Source organism: Pyxicephalus adspersus, chromosome 7 (assembly GCF_032062135.1).
Source record: "Pyxicephalus adspersus chromosome 7, UCB_Pads_2.0, whole genome shotgun sequence".
NCBI classification, from domain to species: Eukaryota; Metazoa; Chordata; class Amphibia; order Anura; family Pyxicephalidae; genus Pyxicephalus; species Pyxicephalus adspersus.
This window is the reverse complement of record NC_092864.1, coordinates 68,642,839-68,663,815: the sequence shown is the minus strand read 5'-3', so window position 1 is coordinate 68,663,815 and position 20,977 is coordinate 68,642,839. Positions and strand designations below refer to the sequence as shown.

Genomic DNA, 20,977 nt, shown 5'->3' with positions numbered 1-20,977 from the left:
CTCTTTATTTTTTTTTATTTCTCCATAAAAGCAAGCTTGTTAAATTTCGATAAACTGTCTGAATAGCACAACTGGGAACACTGATAATGTAAAATCATAATTTTGTTTTTTAGGTTTTGTGCTGAACCAGCTTCAGTGTTTCCACACGAATGGCCTGATGACATCACAAAATGGCCGGTAAGTATGGACAAGTACACTTAACAGGTCAAATGCATGCTGGCATCTATTCTATGATGCATGTATGCTAAGAGAATTCTAACACTGCAACATTTTAAAATGTATAGTTCCTCACTGAGAGTGCTTGCTTTACCTGTCTTAAATCCCAACTACAGCCAAAAAGTTTTTGTTTTTTAGGATTGGTTAGGACTGATAGATTTTTATTTCTGTCTGTATCTCCACCTTACTTGCCATGTGATGATGTTAAAAAAAAATGAAGCTGATGGGAAATCTACCTCAAAGGAGAAACAGAACTTGTCAGCTGTTAAAAGCTAAAAACACTTTGGCTGGAGTTTGACTTTTCTAGACAGTAAAGAAGCTTTCACCTACATTGACCAAGCACAAACCTTACTGCTGTTCTCCTATTAACCTATCACATTGTAGTGTTTAATGACTGATCAACCTGACACTCAGTTTAAACACTGCCACTGAGGGTTATAACTAGCCCCATGCAGGTACTGGAAGTTTGCATGGTGACAGGTAGAGGGAACAGAGAAATGGACTGCAGCTTCCCCACTGTCCCATCACGGGCTGATAGCTTGCAGTCCCACTGCATTCTCTCTGAAAGGTAATTAAGGGTGAAAGTCTGACAAAATACATCTGTAGTTGTTCAACTTCCAAGCAGATATCTCTTGACCTAGGGTATAGACAGGGATTTTGGTGACACGTAGAGGGAACAAATGCACTGCAGCTTCCCCACTGTCCCATGAGGGGCTCAGGGCATGGAAGTGGTCTAGCTTTGTTTCTTGACTGGAGCAAAGTCAGATGACCACCATGGACGCTCTATCCAGCAGGGCTGTAAATCTCAGGAATGGACAGAAATATTTGTGGCAGGTAAAACTGCTCTCATTAATGCATTCCATCTGTGTACTTAGCTGTTTGCTTTGACTTTTACTTTAGGAAGCAATACAATTTACTCAGTGGGGGTTTGGTAAAGTGACTGTCATGAGGCAAGTACAAACACTGAAAACATTAAATCTTTTACTTTGTTTTTTAAAAACCTTATTTCAACTATGCAGGTTTAAGTTAGATTCACTAGTGTTCTGCAATTTAAAATGAATGCTGTGTTGTGCATTCATGTTGTTCTAGTGAGAAGATGTTGATGTTTACAGTACATTAAATACCCACAGTTATATGTATCATGTAGATTATTCCTATTGGAAAACACATACATCATTTGTTTAACTGAATTGTAATTACACCTAAAAATTATAGTATAATAATGGGAAACAAGATGAAAGCATCATAAACCAGTTCACACTAAAGTGCTGTACTGCATACTTTTTTAAAATGGAAGGGCTGCAAGGAACCTTCACACACACACAAAAGTGCAGGTTTAAAATTTTGGGCCTGTTTTTTTAAGGATCTCCAGGATTGGAGAAAATAAACTATCATGGGAGAACCTGAGTGATACAGTAATATCTGGATTGGATCTTTCCCAGGACTGAAAACATTTACTAGCAAGTAGCAAAAAAAGTTTGCTGGATCACCCGGGTTCTCCTATGAAAGTCTATCTTCTCCAGTCTTGGTGAATGTTATTAAATAAGACCCACTGCAATCTCTCTGAAGTGTATTTGAGGGTGAAAGCCTAACAAAATACGTCTGTAGTTCAACTTCCAAGCAGATATCTCTTGACCTAGGGTATAGATATATCAACCCTGTCTTGGCTATTGATTTCGCTGCTGGGGAGATTCAGCCTCTCTGTCTTTTGGCTTTTTTGTTCGTATTGTTTTTGTATTGCCCGTCCTGTCGTGTCTGTAGGGCAGGGAATGAAAGGATAATAGAAAACAAATGACAAAAATAGGTGACAAGACTGTTAAATCCCCTCTACTTTGTTCAAAATACTTTTCAACACAAAAACTGAAGCACACATTTTAAGTTCTGTTGTCAAAATGTATAAAGTATCTATTTTTATTTTATGCAGGTGTGTACCAATAGTACGAATGGAAGCTACCCTAATCATCTGCATATGAACTGTGAAATAACAGGCAGGCCCTGCTGTATTGGAACTAAAGGAAGGTAATGTCTGATTTAATATTATAATTTTCAGGGTCATATAGATTAACCTAATCTCTGTGTTTTATTGCTAAAGCTGTAAAATATATTGATGATGACAGTAATTATTATGAATAACATTCAAATCATATTTTGTCTTCCCAAGTTGTTAATTGTATGTATTCTGTTCTGCCTTGAGCATATACCTACATGAGCTGTTTATATATGATTCTCAAATTATTATTATTATTAGACAGAATTAATAAAGCGCCAACATATTACGCAGTGCTGTACATTAAATAGGGGTTGCAAATGACAGACAGATACAGACAGTGATACAGGAGTAGGAGGGGAGGACCTTGCCCCGAAGAGCTTACAATCGAGGAAGATAAATCTCTTACTAAATCCAAAAATTGATTCTTGATCTGCGCTTGCCCCTTGCAGCTGTGGTCTATTGTACTTCCTCAGATAATTACCTACAGTGAGAAAAAGAAATTACACCTTCTTTTTAAAATCTTGTATCTCAGGAAATAATACAAACCTATCTGGTCCTTAGCAGGTTTAAAAATTAGGTAAATATAACCTTAGAGAATGAATTGAACATCAGCATGTGTGACTATTTTTGTAAATGTTTTGTCAAGTTCCTGGTCTGGGTCAGGCATGTGTTAAAGCAGAACTAAACCTGCGTTACTCACCTATCCATGTTTTCTTGCAGGACACCACCATCTTTTTCATTGTTCTTTTCCTGTAAAAGATTTTTGATCAGCTTGAGTGACCAGACTAGGACAATGTAACTTGTCAGGCGCACAGGAGTTAATTCATTCCCAGTACGCATGGGGGAAGCCAGGATTGCCGGGTATCCTGCAATCTATAGCTATATGCTGCACATATGCATCTCAGCGTTTTGCCCGATACTCTGGAGCGATCAGACAGGTAGAACGGATTATTGCAGAAGGGATATTGTCTACAAATAGAAGATAGGAAGAATGGTTGGAGAAACTTTTACTTCCCATTCAGCTCAGAGCTGATTTTTTTTATGAGATTTTATGTCAGACAAGAGTACCCAGCCTAAGGCACCGTACACATGCTCAATGTTAAACCTGCACCCCGCTGTGCTATCTCCCCCTTACTTTCTTTAGGATCATTTGTGGATCTGCCAGGACGGATTCTTGAATGATGAACACTGTACACACCCCAGATTCTCGTTCATTATTGGATGGGAATCATCCGAAGTGTGTACCTAGCCTAAGGCCCATGTCTATATAGCAGAGACTGTCCAGGAGACACAAAAAGATCCCACATAAAGATAGAACTCTTTAGATAACAGACAGAATCATTACTATTTAGCTGAAGCCATTCCTACTACATCCTGAGTTTCAAAAAACTCCTACAGGAAGGATGTATTTCCTAAAATACACACTAGAGTAATTTAAGTTTTGTGTTCTCTGCTGCCTACAGAGTTCTGTCTGATTACACTACAACAATGTAGAAATGAGCCTTGATTTCTCTGTTTGGCACTCAAAAAACCCAGGGGGGAAGGAAAGAGATTATCTTTTATTGTGAAACATTCTGCATGAGCTCACCAGTCACTCTTCATGATAAGAGTATCCAACTTAAGCCTTTAAGGACTGTGAGTAAACAAACACGTACAGGAAGAAAGCATATATGCAAATAATTGTTTATTTTAAGTAAAAATGACTAATTAGGAATAAATGTTATGAAGGAAATAATTACAGCTATTGGGATTGTATTGAAAACTATCAAAAGCTGGAAAAAGGCTTTGTAACAGTGGGCAACACCATTAGTCTCTCTCATGAGCTAAAACAGATTATGGTAATTATGATCTAAAATTCATTTACAAAGTTATCTCCAAATATGGACACATTCCAGACTCTGAATAGATGGGTATATCTGTCCATCTGTAAGTTCAGATTACTACAAAGAGGCTAGGCTGTAAATTACAATTAAATTGGCTGCTTAGTTAAATATTTAACTCTTGCAACTACACCAGGCAAACTTAGAAACAAGAATATGGGGGGCAGACTTTACAATTTTGCATGGTTCTAGGGAAAAAATATGTTTTCTCTGCAGAGCTCTCTGGCTACAGGTAAACCTTTTCAGAGAATGTACGAGTGATACATGCATTCATTGTGGTTTGGTTAAACAGTTGTCCTAAATATAAATATGAAATTATAAATATCAAAAAGGACAAAAAAACTTTGAGATTGTATATTTTTATTGAAAGCTGCAAACACGCTATTCAGTTTTATTTTAGATGGAGTACTGATGTATTAATCTCTCACTAGTTGTAAAATAACATCAAGAGAATACTGTGAATTCATGAAAGGATACTTCCATGAAGAAGCAACATTATGTTCACAGGTATGCACTGGATTTTACTTTATATGAATATACACTTCACTCTAACTGGACAAAAAAAATATTTTTTTTTAGAAGAGAGGTAGAATGTATTTACCCTTTATATTCTGTGGGTATACGATAGAGGTTTGGAAATCTCATGGTATGGTCAGCTACATGCACAATACAGAACCCCACCTTTTATGACATCTAAGACTAGTAAATATGGAGGTCACGCAGACAATAGTTATAAAGCTTGAAGATAGCATGAAACTGCCAAATAAACATTACAGTGATAAAATAAATATAACTATCCTCTATTGCTAATTTATGTTTTGAGTCAAAACTCCCTGTACAGCCTGCTCCATTTTATTTTTTTAAATCTATCTCTAAGAGTCAAAAATCAAAAGTATGACAGTGAGACATCTCAACATATTACAATGTGCATAAATAAAAAATGTAATTCTTTACAGTGGTAGAAATATTCACAGCCTTGGAATATTCTATTTACAAAAACAACAAAGCAGAAGATAGGGTCAGATGTATCTTCCAGACTTTTTTCTGGTCTTTTGTTACTCTGGCCAACAATAAAACCCAAATTCATGAATAATTTAAATTAATAATTCCATTTGCCTCTCCCTCCCTGCACATCTTCCTGGATTTTTTTATACTGTGCTTGTGTTATCTAAATACATGTAGAGGTTTTTGCAGTAATGTGAATACCAAATTCATCTACAATGCTGAACAGGTGGGTTTGCAAAAACAGTTGGTAATTCTGGCAGGATGATGTGTCTGTGGGTCCGTTACCTGCAGCCACCAAACATAAAGGACACAATAAGTTGTAGGAAGGTGTATCCAGCAGCTACAAATTAACAAAACATGTTTATTATTTTAGGTACATTGCATGGATGATGTGTGTGGTCTTCTGCCATTTTTGAATCCAGAGGTTCCAGACCAGTTTTATAGGTTATGGTTGTCTCTCTTCCTTCATGCTGGGTATGTTGTACTATATTTTACAGTTATACTAATTGTAGATGTGTAGCTGGTTTAAAGGAAACATCAAAATATAGTGTACTTTAGGCAGGGCTCATATGCGAGTTAGTATAGTGTTAATGTAATGCAGACCTGCCAAAAGAGTAACATTCCTATTACTGATTTCTCTTTAAAAGAGTTGTTTGGCTTTTATACTACTACTGATTGACTTTAATATTTTCTTTCACCCGAAACATATAGTTGTAGAAATGTCAAATGTATCCTTCTATATTTGTCTCCAGTCAACGATTCAAGGTCAGCATGATAGCCAAACAATTTTTAAGACAAAACTACAAAACCTCAAAATATGTCTCAGATTTCTTTTAAATAAATATTGTTGCAGGTTTTTTTTTTTTATACTTGTTTTTCCATATCTTAAAATTGTATAAAGTATGTGTTTCAAAGAATATTAGCCACTAAAGGGAGTTTTGTATTTCACAAAAAAACATTTCATGAAGGCTTTTGCAGACTCATAATTGTATCTGTTTTGTAGAAAAATCTCTTTGGGACTTAATCGAATCAGGTTTCATATATGTATAAAAGTCAAATGTTTTATTATCAACAGATAAAATGATATATTTGTATTACAATTTTATTCTAAAACAGTACAATGGATGGTATAAATTGTGGTGCATCATGGACATGTAATGCCCCCCATTATCTAGCCAAGTTATATATATTCACCGCATTCAAAATCACTGTTAATACAATACATAAATCTAGTGGTATAAAGCTAGCTAGGTGTTGATTCTCAACACCTTTTGAGTATGGGCAATATGACACATTAATCTTCACATTCTCTATACAAGTCAATATGATCAATATCTTCTTCAGCACTAACACATATGTGTTGGCAGTGACCAAATATATACCAGTCATGTGTCAACTAATAGGGTCCCATTCCCCAGAAATACAGGGACCTGGGGGGGGGGGGGGGGTAAATGGGGACCAAAAGAAGGAGCACTCCCCCCTCTCTGATATGTTCTCAACCTCTTATCTTGGGAAACAAAAAATGAAAGGGGGGATTGTTTTGCTCTCATTAAGCCTATTCATTCTGCACCATAATATGTCCTAAATGTCTTACCCACAGTAAGGTGGAAATCATAAAACAGGAAACTGTCAAAAAGCGTGTGCAGCAAAGTAGTGGTTGCCCAGAAAACTTGGCAATCCCCTTTTTCCTTTCGTGTGCTGCATGCCTGAGTGGGGGCTACGTTATCCCGGCACTGCTGAAGATTGTAAGGTTTAGTTCTGACTTAGGAGAGGAGTTCATCTGACAATTGAGACATCGAAAATGTATACATTTATATATAAAAATAAAAAAAGAAAAGTATTACGAACACCATCTTTTAAACACTAATTTTGGTATATTTGCAACATTTGTACAAGTATGGACACAACAAAAATAAAGCAGAAGATTTTACTTGGCACAACATTCTTGTATTTCTTTTGGTAAATTGTATTATTTAACACAGTATTTCCTACTCTGATCGAGGACATGTGTTTGTTATTCACAGTTTAAATGTAATAAAGCAAAGAGGTGAGAAAAGCAGGGAATTTTTTGGCTCAAGTGTTTTTATAAGTGGGGATACAAATTCTTTACAAAGAACAATGTCACACTTACCTCTTCCTCCGGCAGTGATCCCTGTGTCACTGGTGTCTGTCTCCTGGATCCCTGGTAATTGACCCCGGCTTGTGACCTGACCTCTCTTGTTGCTGCCTCCCTTGACTGTGTTTCAAATTGCCCACTTTGGTGTGCCCAAGGATCACAACCTGGCAGTAACCAGCAATGCAACATCCTCACCACTAGAGGCTCTGGAGAAGACCTGGTTACTGCTTAGACTCTGCGCCTTGGTCCTTCTCAGGGCTCACACACCTCCGTACAAACCGTAGCGCCCCCTAGTGGCCCTGTCTCCCCAAGCGTCACAAATAAAACATATATAAATTCTTTGTAGGCAAGAATCCTATGTGTTACCCTCAATATTTTATAGGGTAATAGTTACTGTGCTATACAAATCTATAGAGATCTGCTGGCAGAACTGGATCCCGAGTCTGACGTGTTTCAGCGGTTTAGGCTTCCTGCTGATTTAGGAGGCCTAAACCAGGGAAACGTGTCGGGACTCAGGATCTAGTTCTGAGCAGTTTGGGCTCAGAATTTTTTTAAGGTTGTGATTTAAATTTGTTGTGTTTACTTTGGAAATTAAGTGATGTCACAGCCCTTACTTTTTGTAAGGAAGCTCAGGCAAAGCACTTACAACTCTGCCCTGCCTCTTCATGTAGCAGTAGGTTGTTAGAAGTGGTCTGCAGAGCTGAATTATAAGATGGGGTCTGAATTTGGTCTCCATTGACCAGATACATACCTCTATAAAAATAAGTATTTTCTCCAGTTCAGTAACCATTCCTTGATTGTGGGGACCACTGTTTGTTTCCAATATCTAGGGATATAAACTCTAGGGGCAGTAACAAAGTGGCGAAACAAACCCTTTTTGATTGTTTTCATGGGCCCTGGAACCATAGATAGAAGAGCTATTTTTGGGTTGTTGGGTTATATGAGATCCGGTGCAATCATTGAACAGCTGAATAATTGTTTCCCAAAATCGACATATCACTGGGCATTCCCACCACACATGTAACATGGACCCCATTGGACGATATTATTTTGTGGTAAATATACAAGGATTACGTAAATGCTGTGTTGGGAATATTTACAATATTTTTATTATTATTTATAACAATATATTGTTATTTTTATTTGAATAGGAACAAAAAAACAAACAAAATATATGTATAGAAATTTGCTAACCAATTTAAGCTCTTACTGTCCTGAAACAAACGATGTGTAATATTTATGGTAGAGCTCTATTATAAATTATTCCCCTGTTTAAGTTTGTTTATAATATTTTATACAAATAGCATTACCTATTGTGACAGGTACAAGGTACAATGTGAGACTAAGTATTAAGGGAGCAGCTGTTAAAAGGGAACCTAAAGCACTGCGTACTGGTTGAATAGAAATATTTTCAATGACAAAACTAAAATTATATTTTTGAAATTATATTTTGTATTCATAATAAATAAAATGTATTTAACCACTTTGTGTGGCTCAGGGAATCCAGGGAAAACATAGTCTTAACTTACCTGTTAGAGCACCTGGCAGATATAGCTGTGAAGTCTGATCCCAGAGCTTATTATTTGATAACATTTTTAACAAGCCCCGGGATCAGCTTGACAGCATAGGAAAAACTTGTTGTTCTGCAAATGCTAGATCCCATGTCATGCTGGGAAGTAATTTGTGACCATCCTAGAACAAGCATGCATATAAGGACTTTTTCCTGTCTTTATTTGGACTTTTACTGACTTGCTTATTGCAGATGATACAGCCTTAGATGAACTTTTCTTAGAAGTTTTCAACTTTTCTCATCTGTCACCCAGGGTGTTGTGTAGGGCTGAGTAAAGCAAATTGCCAAACACAAATTCTCATTTTTTTTCATGTTTGCATCTAAAAAAGTACTTTTTTATTTAAGTGTTTTGGTGGGGTTACATTTAGGGTAGTTTTGTCTTTTTTTTTAGGGTTCCTCCAGCTCTATAAGCTGAAGTAGTACATGTTAGAACATGACACTCTGTAAAATGCTTTGTCATTTATTTTCTACAATGGGTGAACACATACCGTATCTATACAGCAGATTCAGATTCAGGACCAGGACATATTTCATTGCCTGTTTGTTTCCTTTTTGTCCAGACGTACAAGAAAAAAAAATCACTTAGCATTCATATATTTCAAGCACTCTAAATGTCCAGCTAATGTGTGTGTACTATATTGTGCTAGTTACTTGTCCATAGGCTTTTGATCATTTTTTTTTAGGAATAGAGACCATGCATTTATTATTACCTGCTTTAAGATTTTTTAATTAGATGATCTGGCCACAAAGGGCCATAATAACTGTGTAAAACTTCAGTGTTTCAGACAACATTGAATTTTTGAAACATATACTGTATTATACTGGTCAGGAATGGCACACATTCAGCCAACTATTTTTTTGTGTAAAATGTAACATGCATTATATTAGCCAGAGGGAGAATAGCTACAACACAGCCATGGAACATGTGCCATAACTGTATATTAATAAACTCTGAGTAAGTTTTACCAACACGCGCTGGCATAAGGTCATACAGGTTACGGCAATATATGTATAGTATATGATATAAGCCGGAAGGAAGGTTCAGCAAGCACTGAATGGGGCCGATTGACAATAAACGTTATATTTATTATTTATATTTATTTTTACCTCTTAGGTTGAACATTTTGAGTGATTGAAATATATGACCGCTAAGTGCTTTTTTTTTCTTGTACTTCTGGACAAAAAAGAAACAAACAGGCAATGAAATATGTCCTGGTCCTGAATCTGTCTCTGGTGTATAGATACAGTATGTGCGCACCCATTGTAGAAAATAAATAACAGCGCGTCATGTTCTAACATTACACTCCACTACTTCAGCTTATAGAACTGGAGGGGCCCTAAATAAACCCTCCATGAAACCCCTACAACACTGCTTAATGTGTTGTTGCTTTTTATTTACAGTTTATTATTATTATTATTAATAATAATAATAATAATAATAATAATAATTCTTCAATAAATTCTCAGTAACAGGCGGTGGCATAATGTCTTTCTTGCATGCACACCTAATAATATTTAACCCTCTAAACTGTCAGTGTATTCTACCAGTCAGAAATACATTGGCTTTATGCAATGTATTGTGTGGCAACCTATATAAAAGGAGTCAACATATTAATTGTTATGGTAACACAGCATATTTTTTGTTGTCTGTAAGTAACTGGCTCCTCTCCATTCCCAATTCTATTTGTCTTGTTGTCTTTGAGTTGTCAGAGGCTAACAACATGCATGCTTCATGCTGTCTAGGGGGAATACATTTGGAGGAGTCGGAAATGGAAAAGGATCTGGGGGTTCTGGTAGATCATAGACTTAATAACAGCATGCAATGCCAAGCTGCAATATGTAAAGCTTAATGTATAATTTTTGTGATTTTAGATACAAATGAGAACATGACTCCGATATTTAATCTTTAATTACTATTTCTTAAGATGTAGAAATATTCTTCTAGGCATAGTCTGAATTATCACCTTTTTTCCACTGACAGGGGTTGAGGTTTTTAGTAGATAGAGAACACTTTGTTGAGCCAACCTTTCAGAAACAAAAGCTTGGTCATGATAAGGCAAAGGGTGGAGTGGCTTTTGGGTGTCACTGCTGAAAACTCTGAAGATAATAGAAAAAGCTGACATGTTTTCCATTATCTCTGGTGGAAAAAGAGATAGTGAAAACGTGATACAACAAACTTACATCAATAGCAGGATTATATTTCTTTGTCTTTTTTTTAGGAACAGTTTTCCTAAAATACATTAAAATGAATTATCTGAAATTTAGCAGAAACATACATGCACATCATATATGCTAATATTATTAATATTACACAATATATTATTACAATATTTATGTAGCCCCAACATATTACACACCGAAGCTCACAATCTAATGTCTTTACCATAGTCATATGTAATTAATACAGTCTAAGGTCAATGAGGGGAAGGCAAATAACCTAACTGCAAATTTTTGGGTTGTGGGAGGAAACCTAAGAACCTGCAAACTCCATGCAGATAATGTCCTGACTAGGAATCGAATCTGGGACCTAGCGCTGCAAAGGCCACCGTGCTGCCATGTTTTCCTGCATTATTTCAGTAACACTGAATGTGCAGGAGGCTGGTTGAAACATACCAATTGATTGTGGCATATATTAAACAATTTTTACATCCTTAAAAAAAAATGAATGGGAAAAGTCTAAGGTGATGTCTAACCTAACAGCAAATTTTTGGAATACACACAGTTACAATATTTACATTGTCATTTATTAAAAGGATAGGGAGGGAAATACCTTCTTACACCTTAACAATTGTTACAATGTTACCAAAGGTATAAAAAAGCAGGGATGATAAAACTTAAAAAAAAGTTATAAAAAGTTTATTAGAGGTTTGCCAAATGTTTAGAATTCAGCAAACCTGAACTTCGTAGCACACTCCCTTGTAAACTCTGACTGAACAAGCTACACAAGTACCATACAGTGTGTAATGGATCATTCTATGCAGCTTCAAGTGTAACAAACTAAATAAATTACAGGTTTAGCAGATCCTTTAAAAGTGCACATGGTGTTAGAGGATAGTATGATTTTCATGGATTGTAACAATATACTCTGACTGCACTTGTTTAGCTTTGAAATTGTTTTTTTCGTTTACAATGAAGTTGGCTTACATGCAGCAGCAACATCATAATCAACATAACATCATCAAATGTTCTTTATTTGTATTAACAAAGGACTTTTAAGGGTGATAGACCCTTTTTGACCAGAAGATAAAACTTGGTTATCTATGTTCTTGCTATAAAGCTGTCCTGCTGCTGAAGTATTATTATACCTTAAGTAAAATTTGTGATGTAGCAGGACAATTTTAATACACGTAACTATGCCCAAAAGACCACTGGCAAGTTTTTATTGCAATGTTTGGATAGTTAGAAAACTGCAAATGATGTAACAGTGTAAAATAACTAACTGGCGTATACTTTTACTATTACTGTTGGGATGAATGAGTAAATATATATGAGTGATAGAACTTATAATGGTTTAGGCGGACACTGTTCTTGTACTTAGTTTTTTTGTTTTTCAAATGAGTGAGCAGTTTGCTGCAAGCAAAACACAGCTCCAAAAGAGCCCGCCAAAAACAGCCCCCTGAAACAAAGCACACTTTAATTTTTTAACAAAGGCCTAATACAATCAAGCAATTTAGAATCCATCCAAAATTAAACAGATGGGGCATCATTAAGGCATGGCAACACAGGGCTTAGATATTCAGCACTTACTTACTAAATAAAATATAATGCACTATACAGAATGTAATTATTGTTTTAAAAAACCTGCAAACAATTTGTTATCCTTTTTCCCAGGCAGTTGGTGGAGGCAGTGTTGCCACACATTGTTTAATATGCATAACAGCGTCCAGAGGCCTCTGCTTCCTCCATATGCTTGAACTGAAACAACTTGTCAGTGCTTATGCAAGCATTTTTTAACCATTTGTAAGCCTTTTTTCAAACAGTTTCAATTGTAAAAAAAACTTTAGTAGGATTTGGCAGCTGCATTCAAGCTCCTGCATAGGTTTATGCAAACAAGTGAAGAAGCCTAGTGGCAGTTGCAAGTAGGTGCCCAGAACCACAAATAGATGGACATTCTTACCACTGATGTGAACCTAACCATAATGTTTAGGCTATTAGTATTTCAACTACAATAAACATTTTTTAAAACTATTTATTGCCCGTGGTTATATTACAGCATTTTGCAACAAATAGCCGCTTCTTCAGAGTATGGGAAAACATAAACCATTACACAGGATGCTTAGTACATATCTGAAGCACATAAGATTGTACTCATTAAAAGGTTAAGATCTCCATACCCTACTAGGATGGTTGGCATGTAATATCAAAAGCAGGATACCTTTGGTGCCTTCTCAACATTTCTGGTGCCTCTCCACTCTCAAACCTTCAGATTCTGTGTTATATGCTCACCATCCTATTTGCAGGTTGGGAATCTTATTCCCTCTTTGTAAGTAGGAAATTCAGTGCATCATCCCTGTACTGCAACTGCATTTGGACTTTTTAAGTCATAGCCCACCACTGTTTTTATAATTAAAGTTGATTTTTTGTTTCACACTTGTAGAGTTTTTTTTAACTATTTAGATTGTAATAAAGTTTTGGGTCTAATTTTACATAATTTTTACATTCCCTTTCTTATTGAGTGTGTGAACTATACTGAGAGTTTGTAATACCCAGGGGAGTTGGCCTTGATTTGGATTATTGATGTGGATCTACATTTTCATTATATCTTAAGGTAAATATAAAGCTTTTGAGGCCTTAGGTATTGTAAGCAGAAATTATAACCCTTACATTGTGTTAGTTTTATTTATTTATATATTATTTTTATATTATTTATATATTTATTTATATATATTTCTCTGTCTGCCTCATTGAGGAGGAATGCTGTCTCTTTTTGACAAGAATTAATAGGGAATTTGTAACGGAGATATGTGTATAAAAAAGCAAAGTGCTGTATTAGCTTTCCACTAATCTTCCAATAAAATGCTTTATTTATTACTTTTTAAATGGAAATTTTCTCCCTCTTGTTATGCACGGCCACATAACATGGCTTTTACAATATATGCAAATAAAATGCATTTTTAATTATTCTATCTTTCCCTTATTCTTTTCTACTTTACATCCCTTATAACATTTTCTACTTTCTGTTTCTCTAAATCTCTTTTTTTGTGATATTATTTACCCGGCTTAGATAAATAAAGATCCTTATTTATCTATTATTTTAAGACAAACTTTTTTATTTATGCATAATTCAATACTAATAATAATTGGTAACCAAATATGTATGCATTGAACATTGTAATACATAAACTACAACTGTTTTCTCCCCGACACACATGATAATTTTGTGGGATGGGGAAACTGACTCATGTTTTAGAGATAAGAAGGTCCTGACACTCTGAAGGAGCTGATCACATTAAATCTATCATTTTGCACAATTCATTTACCTTTTGACAAGGAGACAATGGTAGACAATAGCTGGCACGTTAATTCAAAAACTGTTTAGCAAAGAATCCTTTATTTTCTGCTTTTATAGTTCACTATATTATTTATCCTACTTGGACTCGTGGACTAACCAGTCCTGACTATTACACTTTAACTATTTAACTAATTCCATTATCCCTATATTTTGGAAAAGACATTAACCATTCTAATTGATTTGGTTTAAAAGACAACCCTAAGACATTTCAAGCAATCACACTGAAAATCATACTAAAAAACTGAAGTTGCAAAATGATCAAACTTGTGTAAATTTCATATTTCAGCTATTCATATATATGATTATATTATTATGACATGTGTATGTGCCCCACGTGCTTGTATGCACTGCCGACTTTGTCTGAGGATGCTTCTGAGATGACAGATGATTCCCTGAGAGGATCTTCTCCCAGACCTGGATAAGGTCGTCAGTTAGTTCTTGGACAGTCTGTGGTGCTACTTTGTGGAGTCAGATGAACCAATACATTATGTCCAAGTAAGTCTCTTTTGCATGCAGGTTTGGGGGAGCAGTCAATGGCATCAATACTTTTGTCATCAAAGAACTGCATACACACATCAGATCACTTGAGGCCGGGCATCGTCCTGAACCAGGAGGTACTCTGTCCACACTGTAACAGGGTAAGATCTTGGGATTTCAACCCAGTACATAATAGCAGTCAGAGTACCATTAGCTAGCATGTAAAGGTATGTGTGACCCTTTCCAGACCACACTGACCCACTGGCAAACTATTCATGCTGGATGATGTTGCAGGCACCGTCACGTTAAGTACGCTCAGCTCACTGGTTAGCACTTTGGCCTGTGCAGCACTCGCTGTCAGATTCGAATCTCGGCCAGGACACTATCTGCATGGAGTTTGCAAGCTCTACTCATGTTTGTGTGAGTTTTCGCCGGGTACTCAGGTTTCCTCCCACATCCCAAAAACATGCAGTTAGGTTAATTGGCTTCCCGTACAAATTGACCTTAGACTATAATAAAGACATATGACTATGGTAGGGACATTAGATTGTGAGCTACTTTGAGGGACAGCTAGTGACATGACTATGGACTTTGTACAGCACTGTGTAATATAATGGCACTATATTAATAATTTTACTCAGTATTTATAATCTGTCACATGTGTGAATCTGGTCTCATATGTGTAGAGAATGTGGCATCAGTGGTGAACCTGCCATTTCTGGTGTTCTTTGGCAAATGTCAATCAAGTTGCACAGTTCCAGATTGTAAGCACAGATCCAATAACAGAACACTGGACCCAAATGCTACCCTCTCCAAGTTTGTTTCTGACAGTTTGTTCAGAAAATGTACCTGAATATTCCACTGGAGGTCATCTTGTAGAACTCTTAACATGCTAGGTCATTGCTACTCCTGTTCCTTCTCGCATGAGGATGCAAATAGCAGTACTGCTGCTGGGTTCTACACCTTGTTGCCCTTCTACACCCTATCCTTCCCTTGTGTAAAAGTCCATCTCCAGGTATTTCTCCCACACAGTCGATAGATATATACAGTCTATAGGGAGACACAGAAAATCTTCTTTTGTGAATGAGCTGCAGGTACCGCCTTAGTAACCATCAGTACTTATTACGTCAGTAACAATCAGTATTCCAATAACAGGAACAAAACTAAAAGCAAGTCCCAAAGGTGTTGATTGCCTAAAGAGCTAGTAATCAGATTTAACCCATTCTTTTCCCCACAGCAGTTTCCAATACACTGATACTTTGTCAGTGTTGAGTCGTTTGTAGCTTTGTAACATAAATATAAAATGTTTTGTCCCATTAGAGAGGATGAGACATAGAATACCAGCTGTGATTTGGAGACCATCATGTTTTAGTCTGAGACTGTTAATCATGGTGTTGTGCTCATGACAAGGTGAAGTGGATTCACTGCATTTGTATCCAATTCAAGTAGGCAGCAAGAGCAGCAATATGGAGGGTAATTATACATTACTGACTCTCCACTCTTCTTATACATATTGTGGCATCGCCCCTAGCAACAGTGTCACAAGACAGCAGTCAGTCAGAAAGCAGACTTCAGAGTTGCTGTTCAAACTGTCTCCTACCTATTTCTTAGCATTTAAACAAAATAAATGGTTTAGCTTAGCAACTGCATACAATTACTTAGATAGTCCTTATCTGACTAACAGTAAAGCATTTTATAGCATAAGCAAATCAATGCAGTCTTTGGCTAACAAACAAACACGTTCCATTTACATGTGCGCGCTGCTGGTTCAAGACCGAGCTATGTTCCCCCCACAGCTCTGGGAACTCACTGAGCTGCCTCCTATGCACCCTCCAGCTTGCAACACAGTGCTGATCCTCTTCCCTCAGCCCCTTTCTGATCATTTTCCCAGCCTGGATCCTTCTGGCTCACCCTCAGCCTGGCATCCACTCTGGCTCTCTCTCAGCCTGGCATCCACTCTGGCTCTCTCTCTCAGCCTGGCATCTAGCCTCTATCTGCTTACTCTCAGCTTGAATCCCTCTGGCTGATTACTTCCTCTGTCCTTACACCTGAGTGCAGGTGCATATTAACCCAGTCAGAATTAGATTGGGCCAAAGAACCCACCCTTTCACTCCCTTGGCTGGCTCCAGGGCCCTACAGAACCTAGTTTACTTCCTAGGAATCCTATCCAAACCTATTAACTCTCGATTCCCTGGAGCCTTTATTACACTTTCCTGACACTTTTCTACCCTTTCTAGGGACACTCTGTCACAATATATACTGCGTGTGTGCACACTGGACATTAATGGGTGAGTCTACATTGCACAGGTATCATCCATTATGCTGCTTCTTCAGTTTTAGAGGAGATTTCAATTTAGTGCCCTTATCGCAGTAGCTCTTTATTTGGGATCCAGGAAGAAATTTTACAGTACAGTTTCCCCCACCTACTAGATTGCAAGCTCTTCGGGGCAGGGTCCGCTCCTCCTCCTGTGTCACTGTCTGTATTCATCTGTCATTTGCAACCCCTACTTACTGTACAGTGCTGCGTAATATGTTGGCGCTATACAAATCCTGTTTATAATAATTTAATAATATTAATTTATTAATAATAATAATATTAATACAGTTTCCCCCATTAAAATGATCAAACTGTGCAGAAACAGCAACATTGAGGAAACAGTCAGATTGTGCAGGTAGGCAGGGTGCCATTCATGATGTCTGAAGGGCTGTGTGGCACTCCTGGCAGTTCTGCCACCCTTTGTCACAGCCTGTGTTGGCACAGGTCCACATTAGCTGCAACAACCACTAATAGCTGCTCACGTACACATCTGCTTTGAACAATGGAATAATCCAGGACCCTGGCAGGAAAACACAACTTCATTTATCTTAAGTAATATCAGCATTTGTGGAGTATTGTTTCATTAACAAGTTTTCTTTCATTATGAGGATATTTTGTTTTTTTACTGTTTCATCAATGTGATGGAATGTAAAGTATTTTTTCTATAGAGGTGGCACAGACTGCAATATAATTACCAGTACAATTCACTATAAAATCCACATGTAGATTTAGAAATATATCTGTTGGTATGTGCAAAACTGTTATTGTAAAGTATATAAGGGAAGAATTATATACTGTGTTTTTTATAGAAAGTGTTTTATTATGAGATGAGTGAATTAGATGATTTTGTGTAAATGTAAAGGAATGTTTTAGTTAGATATTGTAATGTATTTGTATTCTTTGTCCTAGTTGTGTGTATTTATTAAATTTATCTGTCACACAGCAGTTCATTTCTTATCTACTTTTAACTTAAGTATGTTAAACCCAAGACGGTTCTGTGCAATCAGCATATTTGAATGTAAACAAAGAAAATAAGTTATAAACAAGGCATAATATAAAACAACATAATCAGTTATACCTTATCAGCTTACTATGGAAAAAATACCATGACGAGGCACATATGAAACGTAGGTGTGACTTACAAAGCACCCTATAAATGAAATGGGGAAACATCAGTGACTTAGAGCCCTCTTCTTCTTCTGAAGCAGTAGCTACTGACATCAATTTGCCACCATGGTTCATTGGACCGCTGAAGAGAAATCCGCCATCCAGTCTGTGTGGAAGCAGGTCAATGTTGACCAGGATGGACATGAAGCTCTTACCAGGTAAACCAATTTTTGTTACAACTACTTTTTATAACCTTTTTTTTCCATGCTACTGGTAACTTCTTTCCCTTAACTATCAACAATCATTTACTGATTTCTTGGTTCCATGTTGAAAAATTGCAAGTAAATTATTGTAATACAAAAAACTTTTATTTTTTCTAATATTAACTGCCTATTCCATACCCCATGTATTAAATGTTAGGTTTAATAATACAGCATCATTACACATCATTTTCTGTTGTATATGTCATAAACATATGTAAAAATTTGTATAAGTGTACATGCACATACCAGCTAGTCATACAGATCTAAAACTTTATAGATTTGATTGAAGCTTCATGATAGAATTTATTATTTAAAAAAGTTTTTTTGAATTTGTCCTAGGCTGTTCATAGTCTACCCCTGGACCCAGAGGTACTTCAGTAACTTTGGAAACGTCTCCACCGCAGCTGCAATTGCTGGTAATGTCAAAGTGCAAGAACATGGCAGGAGAGTTTTGGGAGCCATTGGTGAAACTGTCAGCCATCTGGATAATGTGAAGGGCACTCTGCACAGCCTCAGTGAAATCCATGCTAACAAGCTGTATGTGGATCCCGAGAACTTCAGGGTATGCATCCTAATTTATCCATAATCTTGATTATTTTATTTTGGCCCAACTGTTTTTTCTTCTTTTGTAAGTATTTTTCAAGTGTACGTAAATCCATAGGGATTTGGACTCCCCCCATTCTCTTAGAGGTGTTCACACATACTTCAATTTTAGAGTAAATTGTCCCAGTAATAAAAAGGGGTTCACTTTTACCCTTTCCTAACTCTATCAAAAATAGAAAAGTTTGGCTTTCAACATATTTCAATAGCCTATGCCTCAGAATAATGTCCAGCAGTAGCTGCACAGCAACTAATTCCACTTTATCAACATAATAATTAATAGTGACTACTAATGTCTTATTGGTTAAAATACACTTAAACACTCCTTAAAATACTTTTTTGCTTTTGCAATGGGTAACCTAAGTAATTACAAATATGTATATATATTGTTATGTTTCAAACTAAGAAAATTCTAACACAATGTTGTTTTTTTATTTCCTAGCGCTTTGCCGAAGTCCTGGTGATTGTTCTGGCTGCCAAGCTTGGAACTTCCTTCACTCCTCAGGTCCAGCACTCAGTGGAGAAGTTCTTTGCTGTCGTTGTTGATGGTCTTAGCGATGGCTACTACAACTAAACAACATGAACAAACAGGCTGTGAATCATTGTGTGTATCTTTTGTAGCACATATAATAAAAATTGTCTGAAAAAAGTTCCTTCTTGTAATGTATTTATTTTCAGATTCAATTAGAGGAATGTATAAATCATGGGTGAATGTTAATTTTCACAATTACCAATTGAATCCAAAGTGAAAATGTAAGTAAATCTTGGGTAAATACATTTCCAAGAAGTCCATAGTTTATAGTGACACACTTTTTCAGCTATTAGGATTCATACATATGACATTTCAAAGCCACAATTAAGGTTGTATAGGTGCTGAAAGATTTCCTTTGTCAGATATTGTCAGATTACAGGTATGAACAAGTAGCATGGAGTTATTTAATGCCTAGAACCCATCATTATTGTAGTTTCCTTTGAACCATATCTGAATTGTGAATTATCTCCACTCAGGGCCATCGGCATACCATATCTTATTTGATCATAATTATCAAGCTCCTGTGCTTTGACCTCAAATCTCTCCACAGTTGTGGTCCAAATTACCTTTTTGACCTGATGAAAATATACTCCCCTAGCCGCTCTCTTAACTCCTCCAATGACCTACTAATGACTTCCTCACTCATTACCTCATCACAAGCATGGCTACAAGACTTTTCTAGAGCTGCCCCGACTTTCTGGAATGGTCTCCTCCTCCTATCCGGCTTGCTCCTACTCTGCTCATTTAAAAGAGCCCTCAAAACACATTTTTTCAAATTTACCTAGCCATCTTCTTCTGTCTCCTAAACCCTCATTACTCACTCACCATTCCATATCTCCCCTCCTATTGTGTGATACTTCCCCCACCTCCTCGATTGTAAGCTCTTCAGGGCAGGGTCCTCTCCTCCTCCTGTCTGTATCTGTCATTTGCAAACCCTATTTAATGTAAAGCACTGTTTAATATGTTGGTGCTATATTAATCCTGTTTATTATTTATAATAATAATAATAATAATAATTATAAAATAGCAAGCTTTACACTGTCCTAATAAGAAAATAATAAAAGGAAAGTAAAATTACTATAAGCCTTTATCCAAAAATCAACTTTTTCTTAACTCTGGTTTAAATAAACCCTATACTTTACATATTAGTATTGTTTATTTTCTTTTTATATATAAGTTTGTTGCTTAATTACATTTTTTTTCCATGGTCTGTTGTGATCATTAAAAGTGTAGAAAATCACAGTAATCAGCTGAATATAGCTGAACTGTACATTCTGCTAAATAAATAAAAAAATAATAAATTCACACATTTAATTTACTCTTATGTTGCTAGAACAATGCATATATAATACTGTAAATGAAACACACATGCAAAATGATGTGCAAAATGAT

The 20,977-nt window shown here is 36.4% G+C and overlaps 2 protein-coding genes across 3 annotated transcripts in view; both read left to right on the top strand.

The window, feature by feature from the left end:
• The window catches only part of RHBDF1 (rhomboid 5 homolog 1), a 78,416-nt gene extending 71,512 nt beyond the window's left edge, over positions 1-6,904 (top strand). For both annotated transcript variants that reach the window (XM_072418890.1, XM_072418888.1), the window contains exons 13-16: positions 114-177; positions 2,141-2,235; positions 4,518-4,593; positions 5,465-6,904. In XM_072418890.1, the coding sequence (XP_072274991.1) occupies positions 114-177; positions 2,141-2,235; positions 4,518-4,593; positions 5,465-5,611 (382 nt within the window). In that variant the 3' untranslated portion in view covers positions 5,612-6,904. The remainder of the gene's footprint in view (positions 1-113; positions 178-2,140; positions 2,236-4,517; positions 4,594-5,464) is intronic.
• An 11,378-nt stretch (positions 6,905-18,282) lies between these two features.
• On the top strand, positions 18,283-19,627 carry LOC140336107 (hemoglobin subunit beta-2-like). The gene is made up of 3 exons (XM_072419161.1): positions 18,283-18,408; positions 18,793-19,015; positions 19,496-19,627. The coding sequence occupies exons 1-3, from the start codon at positions 18,317-18,319 to the stop codon at positions 19,625-19,627; spliced, it is 447 nt and encodes a 148-aa protein (XP_072275262.1). The 5' UTR covers positions 18,283-18,316.
• The last annotated feature ends 1,350 nt before the right edge of the window (positions 19,628-20,977 follow it).